Source organism: Acanthochromis polyacanthus, chromosome 9 (assembly GCF_021347895.1).
Source record: "Acanthochromis polyacanthus isolate Apoly-LR-REF ecotype Palm Island chromosome 9, KAUST_Apoly_ChrSc, whole genome shotgun sequence".
NCBI lineage: Eukaryota > Metazoa > Chordata > Actinopteri > Pomacentridae > Acanthochromis > Acanthochromis polyacanthus.
This window is the reverse complement of record NC_067121.1, coordinates 25,911,098-25,931,982: the sequence shown is the minus strand read 5'-3', so window position 1 is coordinate 25,931,982 and position 20,885 is coordinate 25,911,098. Positions and strand designations below refer to the sequence as shown.

At 41.8% G+C, this 20,885-nt stretch overlaps 1 protein-coding gene across 1 annotated transcript in view; it reads right to left on the bottom strand.

Moving 5' to 3' along the window:
• Nucleotides 1-955: 955 nt before the first annotated feature.
• gpc1b (glypican 1b) overlaps nucleotides 956-20,885 on the bottom strand; it is a 68,416-nt gene continuing 48,486 nt past the window's right edge. The window contains exons 4-11 of the mRNA XM_022194979.2: nucleotides 16,984-17,211; nucleotides 16,637-16,800; nucleotides 9,916-10,081; nucleotides 9,610-9,740; nucleotides 5,963-6,091; nucleotides 5,491-5,624; nucleotides 4,937-5,112; nucleotides 956-4,507 (exon numbers count right to left, since the gene is read on the bottom strand). Of these exons, the coding sequence (XP_022050671.1) occupies nucleotides 4,302-4,507; nucleotides 4,937-5,112; nucleotides 5,491-5,624; nucleotides 5,963-6,091; nucleotides 9,610-9,740; nucleotides 9,916-10,081; nucleotides 16,637-16,800; nucleotides 16,984-17,211 (1,334 nt within the window). The 3' untranslated portion in view covers nucleotides 956-4,301. The remainder of the gene's footprint in view (nucleotides 4,508-4,936; nucleotides 5,113-5,490; nucleotides 5,625-5,962; nucleotides 6,092-9,609; nucleotides 9,741-9,915; nucleotides 10,082-16,636; nucleotides 16,801-16,983; nucleotides 17,212-20,885) is intronic.

Here is a 20,885-nt window from a genome sequence, read left to right as displayed (position 1 = left end):
AGGTGCATTGAGTTGAGGAGATTTTATTGACAAGTGTTTGGCCCTGTTGTGCTGATATTTCAAATATGAGGACCGCATAAGGTTGTGAAGCAGTCACTCATGAAAGTGCTGTGAACCAAAGGGCAAGCTGAAAACCAAAAGCCTGGGAACAACCTGCGTGTGTTTGTGCAGTTGTGTGTGCTGTGAGTAAGAGAGGAGGTAAAAGGCTTCAGACGCAATCAATAACAGAGAATGTGAAGGTGTCTGCCCACATGTGTACAGAACAGGGAGGAGGACAGCAGAAAGATGACTAATGATTATAGAGAAACTAAACGAAACAGATAGCCCTAAAAGAATGGAAATATTATCATCATCTGTGGGTTTTGGCATTGTTTAACAACAGAGTAAAGGAAATATTGATAGCTAGTTTCACTCCTATAATTTGTAACCTCCTGACCTACATGGAAATATTGCAGCGCTGTGCTAAAACTGTACCTTCACACACACACACACACTTGAAGCTCTTAGTATAAAACACTGCTGTATGTGAGGGGTAGCATTTCCGTCACTCATAGCATCATGGGTAAGTACAACTCATTAAAACCATCCTGATCATTTCATTGTCTACACACAGAAACAAGCTAAAGTACCGAGTGTGCACCAAACATGTGGCAGTTTTGTTTTCTTTTTTCCCCTGCGTGGCAACACTAGACAGCAGCTGTCATCTCTGACATCATCCCAGCTCGGAGAAAACAACTTAGGCAGATGGTACGGTCAATTTGAAGAGGACCAGACATTTGCTTTTCCTAAGAAAGGTAGATATAGCCGGTTATGATTGTTGTCTGAGCAGCTGGTTTATGAATACAAGTTTAAAAAAAACTTCAGATCTGCCATGTGCGAGTACAAAACTAGTTTTTTTTTCTGTCAAAAACATTCACACAAACACGCCCACCACTGAAGAAACAAGACACATGAGTGTTGAAAATCTTACAATGTATATAATTGACACAAGATTTCAGGTACAACAGCAAATGAGACATTTTAGATATTTTTTTTCCAACCTCTTTCTGGCGACTATCTTCAACAAAGGAAAAACTCTCCATAGATTTTTGATAATAAAACCAAAGTAAAATAAAACAAGAAAAATATAAGTACTTTTTTCTCCTCATAAATTGGCACCGTACAGAAATGCCTCCCATTCTCAACTCAGTGTAGAATAAAGCTGTTTTTTTAACTGGTTGAATAGTCAGCTTTGCATGTTTTACTTTTTTGCCACCTACAGAAACAAATGAAGGCAGGATCGAGGCATGCGCACCGATTTGAGATCAGGCGCTCTGGGCAATCCTTTCTCCTGCTTCCTCTCACACTCAGGGGCTTCCTGTTTACACTGGTTCACCACTGTCAAACAGGAGACATCTCGCTGGGCCATGCCTATCTGCATACACGCATCCCCAATCAATAGTCGTTCCTGGAAGGTGTTGACTCACGCATCGATCGACCATCTTGTGATGTCTTTGTGCAGACAATGCCATTTATTGGCCTCATAAAAGTGCAGGTTTTTACAAAAGGGAAGGGGGAGGGGAGGGGGGGGGGGGACTTTGAACAACAAATGAATGAGATCAAAAAGTGGAGGAGGTGTGGGTGGGGGGGTTGTGCAAATTTCAGCCGATGACATTGTGAGGCAGTCACTGAAACTGAAGTCGTGAGTCTAAAGTCGCAGGTCATCTTTGAACTGGAATGTCACCATCACAGTTGGAGTAATTTCTTCGTCTTTACAGGGCTGCATGTGTACGTTCACATTCAGATTTTCTCCAAAGGGGTCACAAAACAGAGAACCCATGTGGCGCTTACTAATTGCTTGCTGTCAGAATGCATAATTTTTTTCTTATCCCCACAGGAACAACTGATATCTCTCTCTCTCGCTAAATCTCATAATTGACCCCAAAGTGTCAAAGGCAGTCACAGGCAGATTTCTTAACCAGGGACTAACAGAAGGAGAGACACAAACACACGTACACACACAGCGGCAAATCATTCATTAATAAAGCATATCAAAAAGGAAAATACCATCTAAATAACTTGCCAACAACCTCATCCATTTTCCGAGCAGTAACTAAGCGAGTATCTAAGAGATTTACTTCTCAAACTTTGACAGAGCCCAAAACTATCTAAACAGATTTTCAGTACAGATTATTTTTTTGAATTATGGTGGATTGTCCCAGTGTGCAAGTGAAGCAATGATGCACTTTAAAAAGCATGTCCATTTTAATCCTCCACTTTCCATGAGCAATTCTGACAGCACAGAGACCATCAATATAGATTGTGAGTTATTACAGTAGCAGGCTGGAAACACTATTTTTGTAAAATGAGCTATATTAATCTCCCATTGCTGTCAGTTTAATAGCACTCCGTCAGACAACGTTACTCCAATATATTTCAATAGATTCTGCTTCTGTGCCATCCAAACCAGATTTAGAAAGGCTCCATCGTCCGTTCCTCTTTTGCTCTGTCAGTCGAAGACGCACATTCACACACACACACAGAAACGTTTACATAAACATACATGCAAGCATCGTCCCATCATCCTGCACGCAGCATTCTTAAATGAGAGCTTTGACATTTCTTTGAATTAAAATGCGGTACATGTTTTCTCCCTCCCAAGTAGCCTCATCAGGAAAAGCCTCGCACTGTGTTCCCATAACATTCCCAGTAAGTTTGACACGTAACGAAGCACTGTGTCATTGTCATATTGCCTTGCCATCGTGTAGAAGCATGAGGAACACTTTAAAGGTCATTATAACTGATGAGCGGGGAAAAGGGTAGAGGGAGTTGGGGTGGGAACAAAGAGGCACTGATATAGAAAAGTTGCAGAAAAATGAAAGGCAGATGTGGATACTCTGAGATGATGAAAAGAAGAGTGAAAGCATACAATGGTTTGAGGAATTATAAAATTTTGGTACCTAATCGGCTATTTTTGTCCCCTAGAAAACAACAAAGAAGCAATCAAAAATATGTACACGGTTTTGCTTGCCATAGAAAGAGTAGTACTTTTCAAAGACGTGCATGGTGTGGCTTTTCACTGTGATATGGATCACTGCTGCAATTATACAAAAAAAAAAAAGAACCTATGACACTGAAATTATGTTGCTAATTACAGGAACACGGCGCCTTTGTAGGGAACACACAAAATTATGCATATTATATTTTTGCTCTGCTGTGGACATAAAAGGAACACTGAAAACAAACAAGTGCAGCAGGGCAGCAGCGTTTCTGCTTTTGTGTACGTTTCCGCTCTGCTACGAGCTTCCGAGATCACGAACTGCCCATCCTTGCTGCTGTTGAGGGCGTTCTTAAACCACCACCTCCTTTCCACGTATAGCGTTCCGACTGCTGTCATTTGAGACCTGTCCCGGTCAAGCACGTGCTTCGCTCACACCAGAATCTGGAGCTGATGCTGAACTGCCAGCAGGGTCATGGAGAGAGAGAGAGAGGGAGATCTGCCTCAGCGGGCGGGTGGGCGGGCAGAGGGGAATGTAGGGATGAGTGGACGGATGGAGTGGAGGACAGGCCGCGTTACGCCTACACTGGACAGGCATGTCAGTATGAATGTGATTACGGCTATTATTACAGATCACATGATGAAATGGTTCAAAGTGCAGACGTGGAGCGCTCTCGTCCTCGCTGTGAGAGAGAGAGTGTGGTAGTAATGATATTGCGAGGCTTTAATGCATTAAAAGGTTTGGTTATCATCCTTGAAAAGTCATCAGTACTCCAATTCTTTTCGGTTTGTGGTTTGTGTAGTTTTATCTATTAATATCTGGGTGTGAATTAATCCGACTTGGAGTCTATTGGCGATTATTAATAAATAAATAATTCTACAAGTGGAAGAAAGACAAGTGTCTGAGCGCCACTGCCAAGCTCCATTCTCCCTCTCCCCGTGGCGTCAACACCAACATACCTTTAGCAGTATAGTCTTACACATGTCTTACGTGCAGATATAATCTCAGAGAACCCAAACGCCAGAAACAAAACATTAGAAGATGCAAAAAGACCAGCTCTAATGGTGTCGTAATAAAGCAAGAAATAAAAGACAAGAGCAGAACAAAAACATTTATGAATACTCATAATTCCATTTTGTTCTATTACAAAACCAAGTGAAGTCCATCCAAGTATTTTTTGTTCTCACTGTTTTCTTAAACTTTCTCTCTTTTTTTTTGTTTTGGCAAAGTAACTAACCCCCAACTTCTCCTCCCTCTCCTTTCAAACTCTCCCAAACCCCCATGCCCCAAACTCAGTCCCAGTTGGAAGATTCCCTCCGTCAATTATCGCCGGAGCAGCAAAATGAGCAGTGAAAGCAGGTAAGTGGTGATGGAGGGGAGGTTCTGCATGGCTGATCCGTGCACCTTCTTGTTTTCTGGAGGATATTGATAGATTATGGGTCGTTCGGTGACGGGGACAACAAGGCGTGGGCCCCTGGAGCACATATCATCCGCACACATGCCACTTCCTGAACCACTGACATCATCACCTGCAGACAAAGGGTGAGGACATGAGCCTAATGCTACAGCATACACACAATTTACAATAACCTGTTTACCTCTTGATAAAAGGAACATATTAAGACGCACTGTGTATTAAACATACCATGCACATGTAGTATTTGCTGAACTACCAGGGGTAGTTTCACATGAAATGTGAGGTTGACTGTCCAAGTCACTCACAAAAAAATATAATCACCTTAGTTATTAGAAAAGATGCTCTAATTTAGGCAAAGCTTTCTTCTATTTTGCTCGAGTTCATAAAAACAAAGACAGAAATGATCTGCCTCCTCTGATGAACAGAAATGAAGTTGTTTATTCCTCGTAATCTGGAACTTGTTAAAGTTTTAATCAGCCGTGAGTCATCTGAGATGAAATTTCTTTAGAAATTTGTGGGCTGGGATGACAAAATTACTCACTAGTGTCCTGAAAGTCCACATCCTGGCCATTGAGAGCATTCTTCAGGCGGTGAGTCATGATCTTCAGCTGCATTATCTGTTGGCGTATTGTCATGTCTGGTTTGGTGATGTCAATTTCCACTTCTGGGTTGTTGATCTGACTTGCGAGGCCATCGGCCATCACCTCAGGAAGGTACCTACCCCACAAAAAAACTTGTTTAACCAGTGAAACGCTCGAAATTGATGACAGCTGGGGACAGTAATGACTGTACAGCAAAAGTCTGACGTGCAGACTTTCAACTTTATTTATTTTCCAGAAACTTTTAAAGCTATCTAAATTTTGCCACCATGAGTTGTTTGTCATACCAGATCAAATAAGGCTGAAGAGCAAAACCCTAAGTGTTTTAAACTGAGCCTAGACGTCATTTATGACTTCTGAATTTTCTTTCTCTTTAAAAACATACTCATTAAACCTTTAACACATATATTCACAACAAAACTATGCATCCATTACAGAAAAATTTTAAAAATTTGTTGTTTTTTTGAGTATTTCTTTAGAAGTTTATATTTCCTACCTGGCACGACTCATGCCGTTCCAGCACTTGTCCTCAGCCCCTGTTCCAGTGGCCACTCTGTCACTGCAGAGGATATTTGGGAGAGAGACCCAGTATGGCTGCATGTCCCTCAGTCTTATGGTTACATCAGACACCTGAGGCAGAGTTGCACATTCATGAGCTTTTACACTTTTCCCAAAATCATAGCATGACAGTACACTCAGAGGAGTAAAAAAAAAAAAAAAAAAAAACTCCTCATGCCTCTATAACCAACTGCATTGCTCAGTCATCTGACTATTTCACCCATCCAAGCATTCACTCCTCTCCAATTGCCCCATAGCAGTCTGTGCAAAGATGAAATGAACAGCAAAGGTGGTTTAATTGCCCATGATGAGCAATGGCTCTGCAGTCCGAAACCATCACTATGAATGGGCCAGATTAGGCCATGAAAGAGAAATAACAAAAACACAAATTCAATTGGGGAAATACTAACCAATTTGTCAATTTTGCTGGAGCTGGTTCCCACCCTGTCCTCCACTGTGACCTTCCCTCTCTTCATGATCTCGTCAATTCCTGTGCTGCTGGTTCCTCCCTCTCTGAGGTTGCCACATGCTTGGAACAGCTGGGGGAAGGAGAAATAAAACATAACACAAAACAGAATTGGAGAGTTAGATGCATGAGAACGCTAGCTTGGAAAATCCAAACTGAATCTCCATGTAATCTCCTATCTCCATGTTAGGAGATACAGGAGAGTCAGTTTGGCATTGTGTGAACTGAATCGCGTTTCCCTCCTGGTACAGTTTGGTGCGACCAATCATAGCACGGGAGGCGGGAGTTAATGCTGCATCATCTTCAACACCTGGATTACCCATAAAGATGATGCCGGAGGAGGAGGAGGGGGGCCAAAGCGAATCTTTTTGTGGTCTCTTGGCGTTTTGGATGGCATTAGTCGTTGCCTCTTTTCACTTGACGTTTCCGACGATGAGGAGGCAGTGGATGGCTCGTTACTTTCGGCTTCTTGCCATTGTTTGTACAGAGGAAAATCCCGTTCCAAACGTGTGAGTAAATTTAAGCAACTTTTACACATACGCACCGACTTGGTTTGGCTCCAATTTAAAGTTATTCCTAACACCGCAAGTCTTTTGTTGCGTAGCCTTTTCAAAAATAAGTGTTGTACTTTAGAGTACCCCATGTATTCGCAGATTTTTGTGACAAAAACGGCAGTAATCATTCAGCGCGACGCTTTCTCGGCTGCATGCCATTGTTGTTTGGACTACATGGACTACAAGGTCGATTTGTTTGTGCGTCACATCTGTGTTACGCTGATTGGTTCTTTCTCGTTCAAGCTGCATTCGTTAGCCCCTCCTTTTTGAAATCGTCTCGTATCATCGCAATGCCAGACTGTCTTTATTTGTATTTATATTAATACATAAATAAAGTCAGTCTGGATTTTCCAGGCAATGAGAACGCTGAGCAAGTAAATAAAAGGGTGACTTAGTCCATACTTAGGATTGTTATCAGTGATGGAGTTAAATTCTCTCTCTGGTTACTCAACTCTATGTATCACAAGTATACATTTCTAGGGTTTTCCATTAAAAATGAGCCTAAAATAAATTTCTTACATGTAGCTCTACACTGATGCTTCGTCTAGAATTTGCTTGGAACTTGGAAGTCCCTAAATCTTTCTTCTTCTACTTTTCTTCACTCACTGTAGCTCCAGCATACCAGCTCACCTACAACTCTGCTCAAACACTGTAAAACTTCAGTTTATTACGCAATGAGACAGGATTGGGTGCTGAGATTTTCTACACATGAAAGTCTGGTTGTCTGGATTCACATTTTTGAGACTGTCGATGGTACACTGCAGTTTTTACTGTGGAAATACTCAGCCGTGGCTAAAAACATTTGCTCACGATGTGTCCTCTAGCAGATACAAAAAAAAGGAAAAAAAACAAACACCATATGGACATGCTGAAAAGTCAAAAAACAAAACAACAAAAACTAAAAGCTTGATTTTCACCAAGAGAGTATTTAACAAGACTGACTTCTAATACTGAACCCAGCTGCATGAGCAAAATATTTTGTTTGTTGGACAAATTCATAGCCAAGTTCGTTTGGAGCATCTTAGTTCAAACACATCTCTACCTTTGAAAACCAAGAGTGAGAAATGGCTTTTTTCATGACCCTAAGAACCGACCGCAGCATCGCTTCAGCAGAATGATTCACAACTCAAAAAGTATCACTTGTCCCTGTGGGGCTTACATTTTATAAATAGTGCCCAGGGAATACAGTCAAACTGCAGTCAATCTGTCATCCAATCTGGCCTGCTTAGAGGAGCCTCAAGCCTTTGAACCTCCTCACATAATATCCCTTTCTTAAGCTTCCAATCATGTCTGCTAGCATAAGTCATAGGTGTTGCGTGGCTTACTATGGATTTAACAAAAAATATGCCTGACCGTTCCAGAGTAATGGCAGATATCTACACATGAATACTGCAGTTTCTATATCTGCTTTTGATGTGTTTTACAGAGAAAAGAACATAGCAAAGCATATGGCTTTTGACATCAACAGATTATGTAAATAGGAGATAATCTGCTCAACACTGTAAAGCTACACTCTGAACATCACTTGACTTCTATGTGATCAACACAGCGCTTTTCCCGAGAGATGAAGATCAGAAGCAGAAAGCAGTGTGTGATTACCATACTGAACCAGGTCAGAGGCAGAGCGCCAGTCTACGGCTCACCTCAAGCTAGCCAGCCTCTTTAACAGCCAGCCAAGCACAGAGGAAGCTTTGTCTTTCCTCTCGCCATCAACGCTGTTTTCCACCTTCACCAAACAACTCAGTCAGTTTTTCGCTGCTGCCAGCTGCTCTTAAAGATCACATAAAACTGTTGCCCAAACACCATTAAACAGTGAAGTAAACGCTTGGCCTACAGGCTCTGTCATGACTCACATCCCTTCATTTAACATCAGGTATGTGGATTATTACAGCAGCATTAATGCAGTGGGAGGATAGGTGTTAATTGTATATACAAAGCAGTCCCATGGTGGCCTTTGAACTGAGCCCCACCCGACTCAAACCGCTGAGAAGAGCACAAACACAGGAAAGAAAAAAAAAAAAAAGCATTTCTGGGAAATTATGTGTCTGTGTAGGAGCACCTCATTTACAGTCAGAAGTAGTATGAAAACATAGGATTTAAGGGCCTTTTAAAGTACAGTGTAGGCTATTTTATGGATGTATGTTGCTAATTTGGCTTTGATTTACTTGCGTCTAGCAGGAACAAACAATATACATTTAAGTCTAACTAGGGATGTGGTTGGTGTATGAGCGATTGCAACCTGCCACAAAGTGTAAGTACATGCCACAAAGCTGCCGCCACGGACTGAATGACAGACACATGCACATAATTGAAAATAGTCTGAGCACCTCGTCATTATTCTGCTATAACTAGGGCAATTTGTTAATGATATATAACCTGCGACAATCACCATATTCAGAATGGCATAGCTACATATGGCACATTCTGTACATCAGTTTCTTCTGAGAAGAAGCTTTTGTAATAGACCCAGAGCATTTCCCTCAGCAGAAAAAAATGTCACAGCTACCGCACAAGTAAATTGCTTTAAAAATTCGTTTAATCTAATATTTAATTTACGTATAATACTTTACATGTGCAGTATTTTACTTTTATGTAAATGTCAATAACCTTAATTTAGCTTACTTATTTGATCACTTATATTTTACTGCTTTTCTACTAGGCAATGAATCTAATGTAATGTTTTGTTTTCTGTGCAATAACTGGCAAAAGAAGTTAAAGTTTCATCTTATCTGATCTTTAACGCTTCCACTTCCACTGTATATTACAGAATATTCCAATAATACCGAGAGCGTGTTCTATTTTACACACGTCTTTAACCCAAATAACAATTACAAGTGACAAGACATCAGTAATTTCAGTAATTGCTATTCAAATATGATGTAATATCAAATATTGGTATGGTGGTTTAGACATGTGTTTTCAACATTGTGGTGCACCTCACGATAACATTTGACATCTTTTCTCGATGTGCAGCAAAGCAGTTTCCACGGTTCAGCCAGCTGTTTAAATGTGTATGTATACCAATGAGCATTCTGACCTTGCTGTTGATCGTGTCTATATTCTCCATCATGGTAAGCATGGCTTCAGAAATGCGATTGGGGAGGGAGAGGATCACGCTATCCACACCAGATGGACCATCCAAGCGGTCGGCCACCTGCATCATGGTTTCTACAAAGACAGTTGGTACGGTTAACGTGAAGAAAGCGTGAAATGTTTCACATGCAGTGCGCCGATGCATTGGTAGAAGTATTTAGTTTGATTAACATCATGTGTCGGGCTGAAGTTTTGAGCTAACATATGGCCGAACTGGATCCATGTGAGAATGTGTGTGTGTGTTCCCCACCTGCTAGATGCCGCCACTCGGTGTTGAGGTCGGCCTGGTTGGCCAGACAGCCCTTCATGACGTTGCTGCAGTAGTTGGTACAAGGTCTGGCAGAGGCCATGCCACGGCAGTGAGGACAGTAAGTCATCCTCATGATGGCCCGCATGCAGTCCTGGCTCAGCGGCACCTGGGGTAGAGCAAGGACAAAAATAAACAGTCACCACCTGCATGAAAAAACACGGTTTTGTCAAGCGAATATGATAAATTATTCTAAAAGACAAAACTGAAAGCAGGAGTTGATCAAACTGTTCATTTGACCACTTTAACTTGTGAAACTGTCCTTTGCCAGGAGACTTAAATATATATATATATATATATATATATATATATACACACACATATATTTTACCCAAGTGCTCAGTTTTAATAAGATGTGAGAATGTAAATTTTTTTCCGCCTAACAATGACAGTCGCAGAACAGTGGGAGGTCACCTCCCATGGTGACCTTTTTTTAGTTTGCACCAGACTTTCTTTCAGCACAGTTTCCTTGGAAACCGCTTAGGGAGAATTCGCTTTTTGTTTCACATGCGATGAAAAGGCCCTGACATTCATACAAGTATTCTCAGTCCCTCACTCTATCCTTCCTGCCTCTTCCACTTCTCTCTCTATCCCACAAGGCTGTTCCCCAAGGAAAGGGCCTTCGTGCGTGAAAAGTGAAACTGGGTTAATACCAGTAAGCTCTGTTCACAAGAGAGTACAGCTATGCATACAAAACCTCAGGAAGTGTAGGGTGTGTGTCTGTGTGAGAAGAGAGAACGAGGGAGAGAGAGAAAAAGAGATGGAACGAACCCAGCTACGCATACAAAGCTCCTCTAAGCTGACATCTGGGCCAGCCTGATGCTTTTCCTGGAAACTGTTCTTCCAACAGCAAAGTCACAGTTAAAACCAGCTTTTAACAAATATACAATGAAAACAGGACAACAGTTATGTGGGAAAATAAATCATAGATACTTTAAACATTTAATAGATCTGCAAGTAGTTAAGAGTAGTTTAAAGTCTCTTCTGCACAAGCGGAGTTTAATTAAACATTTTTAAGATAAGACTAATTTCCTACTGAATAAGTAGCCTTTTTCCTTAAAAACATCATCTCTGTGGTGTGCATATCTTAGAATTTTAAACATTTTTTCCATTTTCTTTTCTGATCCTCACTTTATATAATTTATTTGTAGATTAAACTTGATTGTGAAGTTTCATACGGCTTTCAGTGTGTTCTGCTTTTAATCTCTTTTTTTTTTTTTTTTTTTTACTGTCTTCATTGACTATTTATGGGTGCATCAACCCAGTTTCCCTACAAGGACCATTAAAATTTAATCTAATATTTGATCCACATAAGTCAAAAAAATCATTTATTTTGACAGTCTCAGTTCCACATTAAACTTTAAACCGCAAGAAAAAGTGATGTAATAAACCAAAATCAGTAAACGCAGCTCTATAAAAGAGATCAATAGAAGTTGGTAATTATTGTCAGTTGTACAAGGAAGCCAGCATAAAGTGAAATAAGTGACACAGAAAAGAAATAACCACATTCCCAGGCTTAATCTCAAGTCATATGAGACATGAGTCAGATCCTCACTCCTGCCCTCCTTTTCTCCCCTCCTCCCATCCATACCCTACCACTCATTAGCCAGGGATGAGTCAGACGGTTGCTTTTTTTTTTTTTTTTTGGTGAGAGAGGAGGAGAAGGGAGTGTTCAGGGATGAGGGGGAAGAATGACTAAAAGTGAGAGAGACAGTGGGGATGTTAAGAAAGCTTCACCATGAGGAGTTTAATTAAGTTTGTATTAAAGAGACAGTCATTAATTGAGGTTCCTGTTACATCATCCATAAAGTATTAATGCAGGGAATCCCATGCTAGGCACAACTGACATGAAAACTGTGTGTAATTCCTCAGTGGTGCTAATTGGAGGGTGATGTTGACAACTTCTTCAGTAACCTTGGAGCTGTGGCCCACCAGACTCTGAAAAGGAAGGGCTGTTGAATCATAATTAGTCATAAAACTCATAGATGTTGGTCTAACTTTCATTATGTATTCATCTGCTTATTAGTTTTCTGATATATTCAACACAGCATTTTAAATAAGGTAGAAAATAGTGCAAATGTCCATCTCAGTTACCCAGAGCTCAAAGGGATGTTCTAATTTTTTTTAGGCAAACCACCTCCCAAAAAACCTGAAAGAGTAGAGGAAAACATCTTCACAATTCCATTTTCGGACTGTCAACTGAACCACTGATTAACCCCTTCAACTGTGGAGGTCCCCTTTATCTGTTACAAAAACACAGCCAGCAATATTGCTTGAAGGTTGATAACAACCTTCAACAGAGAACAATCTCACACTGAACACCACAAAAACAAAAGAACTCATCCTGGACTTCCGCAAACGCAGCTTGGACCCGGCCCCACTCCTCATCAATGGGGTCTACGTTGAAAGGGTCCACTCATTCAAACTTCTGGGTGTTCACATCTCTGATGACCTCTCCTGGACTGTTAACACCACGGCGGTGGTGAAGAAGGCCCAGCAGCGACTCCACTTCCTGAGCGTGCTCAGGAAAAACCACCTGGAGGAGAAGCTGCTGTTGACCTTCTACAGAGCCACCATTGAGAACATCCTGGCGTACTGCATCACAGTGTGGTATGCTGGGTGCACTGCAGCCAACAGGAGAGCGCTGCAGAGAGTGATCAACGCCACCCAGAAGATCACTGGCTGCCCCCTCCCTGGACCATATCACCAGCTCTCGCTATCTCAGCAGAGCTACAAACATTATCAAGGACCCATCCCACCCCAGTCACAATCTGTTCAACCTTCTGCCCTCTGGTCGGCGCTACAGAGCACATAAAACAAAAACAAATAGACTCAGGGACGGTTTCTTCCCCAGAGCCATCAGTGCTCTAAACAACAAGAAGACATGACCACAATAACATCACTAGGAAAACGCATCATACGTGCAATCTTGTGCAATATTCATTTCACACTGAATCTCCACTCACCTCCAAGAACAATACGCAAAGCCACTTTATCAGTATCAGTATCAGTATGTGCAATTCTCTTTCTTACTGTATTTTATTGTATTTTTATCATATTTTATTCTATTGTTTTATCTTTATTGTAATGTATATATTTTTCCAAGCACCAAATGGAGCAGCGCTCCCAATTTCGTTGTATATCCGTGTACAATGACAATAAAGGCTTGCTATTCTATTCTATAAGTGTGTGCGATTTGGTTGTGCTTCATTCTTGCTGCTCCAAATTTGACAGAGTTTGCAGTTAAAAACTTTCAGAACAAGTTGCAGAACATCAGTGTCACTGCCTCACTGTTATGACGCAGGTATTTACTTTGTAAATGACAGTACTGGATTAGGTGCAAATGAAAATGTTGTTTTTCTGCTGGACTTTTTAAAAACTTCACTCTTGCCCACTGATAAGGACAAATAGACTTATTGTATTTCACAATTGTCCCAAGTGTCTGTTACCCGTTCAGCCCAAGGCTGTTCATTTTGGCCTTTCAGTTTTGCAATTGTTATTGACTGAATTTGTGGATGCTTTTACAGAGGGAAATTTTAAAAAAATAGCCTAGGGCTTCAGGAGTTAAATAACTGTTTCAGCACTTAGAGATGGTACAGAACACACACATACACACAAACACTGACACACACATACACACAGACACTGACCTGATTACAATATCCTCCATACCGGCCTATCACGAAATAGAAAGAAGGTTTTAGATTTGAAATAATTTCTTTGCCTCTTTTTTTCTGCCCTTACGTGTACTTGCTTCAACGTCACAACATACATCCCCATACCTGTATGCACCTTCTATATTGCTCACGGCAGTTGGATCTGAGACACTTTTCTGTCTCTTATCATCATTCTGCTTGTCTTTCCTCTGTAATTAGTAAGGATATATGAGCGACCTCTCCCCCTTGTGTTACAGAGTGAGCTGATCCAGACTCTGCCTCCAGAGTGAGCTATGCGGCGCGTGGCCTACTTCCTCCACTCCCATGCCCGAGGGAATAAGACGGTCCAGAAAAAGTTAAGGACATAGCAACTGGTGCAGCCCCGAGCAAAGCAAGAGGAGGAATTAATACTGTACGAGAAAGAACAACTGCATCTTCTTGCTGAGATCTCTTTTTCAGTCTTGGAAAAACATGTCTCAAATTATTCATTTTGCCATGCATCTTGGTTTCTCTCTGCTCTGCTTTGCTCTCTTCACAGCCTCCTTACAAGATAATCTTTCATCACCTTTCACTGCAGCTCCAGTTTTTCCATCGCTAATCAAACCAGCACATAGCAAAGACTCGTGTCATCTCTGTTCCAAACACAGACTTCTGTGGAAGACACTCGGAGCACACAAACACATGCAGAGAATTTAGTTTTGTTTTCTTCTGCTTTTCACTCAAGCAGTGCAACAGCTCCCTGAGCAGCATGCAGTAGACATCTTCAGTCGCTGGCCCCTTTAAGTGGCAATATATAGTTATTTATAGGAGAGGTTGTCTCATTAGGGCCCGATCAATCGAAGATAGTATTACAATGGGAAGGAGGGGGAAGCTGAGATTCAAATTAGTGCACCGTGCAATTCACACTAAAAGGAGACAGAGGACAGCACAGAGTACAGTAATGAAATATAACAACAGAAATGATTGGAATACAATTTACTGGACACGGCAGGAGGATAAAACATTGAGCGAGCAGTGAGACTGGGAGGAGAGAGGATGTGCAATTTGGTCAGCCTTCTCTTGAATATTTCTCACTCTCTCATTTGTTCCCATCACGGCACAGTGCTACTCCAATCTGCAAAAGTACAGCACAGTTGTGACTTGTGTGCTGGGGAAGACGGCGACACAGTCTGACAAACAAATTCTGAATGTGAAATGGAACAGTTGGTTGAAGTCTGAACTACTTTCCGTCCAATTCTATCAAACAAGCCTAGACTTGGACGACTCGAAGAGAAAATTAGACTTTCCGTCTTTTTTGCCCTCTTCAACGGTCCTAGCTTGTAAATTCTATCTTCCAGGGATTGATCGAGTGCGCCCATAGGGACTATTCTCACAATACAGTGTGCTCCTGCCTTCCCTAAATAGCACGGGAGGCAGTCCATGACCTCATTCAGAATGCAGCGGCTCTGGTGCCCTGGCATTAGCGCCGGGGTGACATTCTGTAATTTAGTAAAAGCTGTGGTAATTATTTACATGTTTTCCCCAGCCACCCTTGTTTTCTGAACCCATCAGTCACTGTTCTTCAGCACCAAGAGAACGGTCCGGAAATGTGTATGAAGAAGAGAAAAGAAAAAAAAAAAGAGAAATGCGCATCACAGTTGGAGCGAAATGATTAAATTAGGAAATCTGTGTGCATTTCTGTACCTTTAAGCAGTGGAGCACACGTGAACTCCAGTGTGCATGTTTGTCCAAAAAAGATTCCTACCAGAATAGCATCTTGCTGGCAGAGAGGGGTACTCACATGTCCCAAATCACAAACACCAGTTTCAACTTCGCCATGATTATTCTGTTTGATTGCTGTCATGTTTCTGGTTATGTTAGACTAGTTGCACAAGCCCTTTATTTTCAAGTCAGGTTCTTTTAGCTGTCACTGCCATGCTGTCGCTTGCTATTCATCTGCTAACTGCTATGCTAGACTGGCTGCATTCATGGCTGTGCCTGATTTTACTCCCCTGAGGAGGGCGGATGCGCTCAGCTTTGCTGCATGCAGGTACTTAATTCACGCATCCTCGGGTCCTGTTTGTGTAGGTGTGAGACATTGCACTTATTTTCTGGGCCAAAGGAAAGCAGTGAGAGATATGCTAGGCTGGGCTGTCTCACTCTGATGCGAGCAAATAATACAGTACGCGCCACATACATCAGAGTGAAAAGGGAAAAGGATCACACAGATTCTTTCATTAACATGCATCCAAATGTGAGGCCTTGCAGTCAAACCATTTTTTTTCCCTTGCTTGTCCTTCCGTCTTTTCGTGATTGCACACAGCATGACCTTGCAATATCTCATCAAAGAAATAATTGTAATATTCATATCTGCTGCAGCATCTGTTTCCTCCGAGCATGTGCGTATTTCTCATGGGGCCTCGGCTCTCGCCACTGTCCTTGCCGGGTGTCTGACAGCAGATATTTTTCACAGGGGCATCAATACCGGCCACCTCCCTGAAATGATTTCTCAGTCTTGCTCTGATCTTAACCTTACTCTTGTCTTATACACAGAGGGGGCCATTTCTCTCGGGAGATATTAACCCTCCCCGCAGCCCAGGGAGACATTTTTCAGTGGGGAGCTGACATTAACTGTTGTTGCAGGGGCTGATCGTCGGAGCCGCGGGCCATACTTTATGGAGCCTATCGTTTCTACCAACATTGATCTGCCACTGCTTTATGCTATGTGCACGGACTGGTAAAAACAGGCCTGTGTGTATATGCGCGTGCGTGTGTTCACATAAAGGGGGAAGGAATGGTGATCACTAAGGAGAGATGAATACACACCCCTTAGCACAAGAATACCAATGAGCATGTAGAGGGTGCAGAGAATATTAGCTTTGCAACAGATTAGACAGCAGAAAAATGTGTAAGGCAGTTAGTAGCTTTCAAAGAAGCAAGTAAATAGAACTAATGAGTGTGGAGAGCAGAAAAGCAGGACTATAATTTCAAGCTAAACAGACAGGGAGGGGAAGGAAATGAGAGTTTACCTGGGACACTTTGCGAACAACCTCCCCACTTATCACCAGCCCCTGAACAAACGAGCGTGCTGCCACAAATGTGCGTGTGACCGTCATCTTCATCGTACGAGGTGTTTCTCCGAAAGGCCGTAGCGTCTCTATCTGCTTTGACACACACTCCAGATAGTCTTCACCTGTAAACAGCACACGCATGCATTCAAATCCCGATCCAAGTAGGGAAATCATGCATAGATTTTGCTTTAATCAAATACAAAACAACCTGAAATCTACATTCTGTGTAGACTGTAAACTAATGCACCATTTGACCATGAATTAGAGCTTCCTTGTTATTTGATGTACGAATGAGCGTGATGTACCTATAAAATATTGCTTGTTTGCCTGGTAGAAGAGCCTCTCCAGCAGCCTGGACCAGAACTCATTGAGCACCTCTTCCAGGTTGATGTTCAAGCCTCGGTAGTAGTGCCTCAAATCCGTGTACAGGTCAGTGAAGACCTGGGAATTCTGGAAGTACAGAGTGCCCCAAGTTGCCGTGAAAGTCTCCTGTAGGTTAATCGTTGACTGGTTCAGCAGCTCATAGAAGTACCCTGCGAACAAACACAAAATGATAATAGTTTAAACACAGGACAAAGTGCTTTTAGCTCATTTGCACTGTTATTTTGCTACTTCATATTCTCTAATTAATCATTCTGTGCTACTGTACTCTGTGCTGCTCATTATAAACAAGGTGAGGAGGGGTGGAATAAAAAAGTCATAGCCATTAACAAACAACGCCTCAGCCTCTTATGCCATGTGTAACATTTCCACGATTCCACGCCGCACTCCGTTATAAAAAAAATAACTATTTCTACACAATTTTCCTCTGCCCATCTTATTCTTTAACTCGTTTGTGCTGCATGCTACTACTGAAGTACACAAGCGTGTCCCTCTGGGGGATGTCAGGGAATCGACAGTGCCTCGGGGTGCAGTATATACTGCTCCAAGTGAGGATTTACAGATAGAGATAACAGGCAGATGCAGGCAGTCAAGCAGACAGACAGGTCAGCAGACTGACAGGCAGGTTGGCAGACTCTGGATCTCAAAGAAAAACAGGTGGAAGAAAGTTTAAGTCTGAATGAGAGCATGAGCACAAACAAAAAGACAAAAAAAAAACCCATATGGAAACAGCTAAAGCAGATTTAGATTTAAAATATATGCTCAAATTTCTGATCAATCACTTATTTTCTTGAACAGGAGAGGCAGAAATGCAAATCTTACACAGCTCTACCAATAACTATAGCCTCTAAAACAAAATCTAAAGACTAATCTGCTCTAAAAAGACTGAATATTTTAAGCTTAAGATTGATATTTAATGCAAGGCTGTTGCATTGGATTGCAACAGACTGAACAGATGTTGTTAAAGCTATAACTGATAACCAACTATAGTGTAGTTCACGGGTTGTGGTTGACTATTTTTAAGGGACGCACACATTTTGAGTTTGTTGTCAAAAATCCCACATTGTCTGGGGCCAACATCGTAAACATTTTTACGTCCATTTTATGTGTAAACAATGTTTATAAATGAGGCTCCGGCTCTGCCAAGAATATGACAGCAGAAAGTTCAGCAAATCAACAATGTGCCTGGACCATCCATCCATTCAGGACAACATTTGCACCGCATTTCCACATTTTCAAACCTGGTACCCATGCGAGTGTGTTTGTGCAGGTTTATACAAACGTGTGTGTGTGTGTGTGTGTGTGTGTGTGTGTGTGTGTGTGTGTGTGTGTGTGTGTGTGTGTGTGTGTGTGTGCATTGCTGCAGAGATGGAAGCTGTAGTCTGCAGCAGTATTTACTTTGTGGGCGTCTTATCTTTGCCAGCCACCACCCAAAACCGGGGAAAGATAGAAAAAAGGCGAGATGCAGCCCCACCGCAGGGGACACCCTTCCCGGAGTTGGCTTATTCCCCTAACAAAACTGTTTTTAAAAAAAACATCACAACATGCATAAACATCCATCACACACACAGCATCTTGCATAGTGAAGCAAAATCCAAACACACCCCGTCTTCCAGCAGCTTCACTGATGACAACATATGGAAAAACTGAGTCAAGTTATACAGTAGCAAAAAACACTAACACCCACATGTGCAGGGCCTGAAGACAATCGCAGCACTTGGTGTTGCATAACATGTTAATATGCTAAGCTCATCCTGACCCATCTGCATAGCATTATCTAAGCGCTGGCCTTGCTGGATACTGTATCACTGCTCTGCATTCCCACTCATTAATAAACACTAGCCAACTTGCCTTACAGCTGCTGTTGTTTGCTGCTTTCTCCTGGCATTTCCACAGACTCCGAGCTAAAAGGTCTGCTCTCATGGGAGCTGTACATGTGAAAAGATGTATTCATCACAGAAGCTTACTCCTGTGACAACTCCGTTTTAATTCAACAAACAGGCAACCTCTCTGATACTTGTGTTCTTGTTTTTCCTGAATTAGATGGTCATTTTGCATCTAGTGAGAACTTCCAAAGGCTCACAGTCTGTCTGGAAACATCCAGGGACACAAGTTATATCAAGTTATATTGAACTTAGTTCCACAATCGCAGTCTTGTTTGGTGCCACAGCCAATTGCCCCGTGGCATTTCCCACATTTGGGTTCACGCCCGGAATAATGTCAGTGTTCGTTATTTCTGAAAGAAGGTTAGTAGTAATATTGTCTGTCATGTAATGTTTTTGATGCAAACGCATGAGTCAAACCATATACATTAAACTCTGAGCACTAATACTTGTTTCACATGTGCAATCTTGAGACTTGACATCTCAAAATACCTGTGGTTTTGGCACTTTGTTATTCTGCTTGCTTTGTGTTCAAATCCTTTGCTTGTATAACTTGTGTGCAGTTTAACATTTTTCAAGTTTTGCATTGCATTATATATTATTGATATGTGAAAAGTGGAAGAAAAAATAAATCAAGTAACTATTTGGTTTTAAATCTAACTAAAAGAAGATAAGATAGTAACCCAGGTTCAAATCGTGCAAGATATTCTTTTAAACAAATGAGGGAACGGAAAACAACCTTTTGAAAGATGCAGAAAACCTCTTTAGTGAACTCTTGCTTGAAGCTACAGACCTCAAAGCACAGAACAATTTGAGCTATGCCTTTGTACACGATGCAAATCATTTCTTGGATTATAATGCCTGATGGCATAAACGCAGCTGCTGTATGCTCAGAGTTTGTTTAGCAGCACATCATTCCCCCTGTTCCCTGAACTCCTGTCAGTCAAACTATCTGCAAACCCAGCTCTGGACCGGCCTCAAAGTGGCAGGAGTGCTGTATCTATGTCACTCACAGGAGAAAGCACATTTGTGCAAGCCAACACACAAACTCATATTTCCAGAAGTCAGCAGAAAAAAGCACATGCGTACCAAGAAACCAACTTCAAAGTGACAGCACATCCATATGTACACACACATATACTCACACTACCCAGAATACACCGTGGCAGGCAGATGGACAGACGGGAAGCTGCTCTGACAGGTGCAGATTTGCTTTTAATCCCCATTAGAATTTATTCCTGCTGTGTACTGTCAGCCATACTGTAAAAGATGCCTCAAGTCTGGGTAAGTGAAACGGGTTCCAGCGTATATTAGTTTCATTCAGGTGATGGAGAGAAGTTGTTTTCTTCATTACATGAATTCCCTTTGTTTCTGTTTGCAGTGTTCATTTGTTCGGGGCATGTTTTTTAAGTCGCTCTGGGATCACCACATGCGGAGGGCAGATCCTGGTAAATGGTACCCTGCTGTCCAGTTCTCCTCTGCCCTTCAGCTCAAGTGAATAATGATCATCATTAGTATGACACAAAACCCCCGTGCGTGTCTGTGTGTGCTTTTTATGTGTGGAAATGACCTTTCTCATTCTTCATCTGTTTGTGTCTCCATGACACGAGGAGCCACAAGCTCATCCCTTCCTATATACCAATCCTTTCTTTTCACTCATCCACAATCCTCCATCATCCCTTAAAGCCGAACCTCCACCTCTTCTCCCCCCACACCTGCTCTCTGGGGAAAGAGTGATGGGAGAGGACGCTTAATTGCTTATATCCCAGCACAGTGGGTGTGGAGCGGGCAGCGAGGGGACAGCTGGAACAGTTGCTCCTTTTAATTATTTTCAAGAACTGATGAGAACATTGATAGTTAATCTTTCCTGGACTTAAAGATGCAAAGAATTACCATATTATCAAAATATGTAAAACGTGCGTCTCTTCACCACTACTTACAAT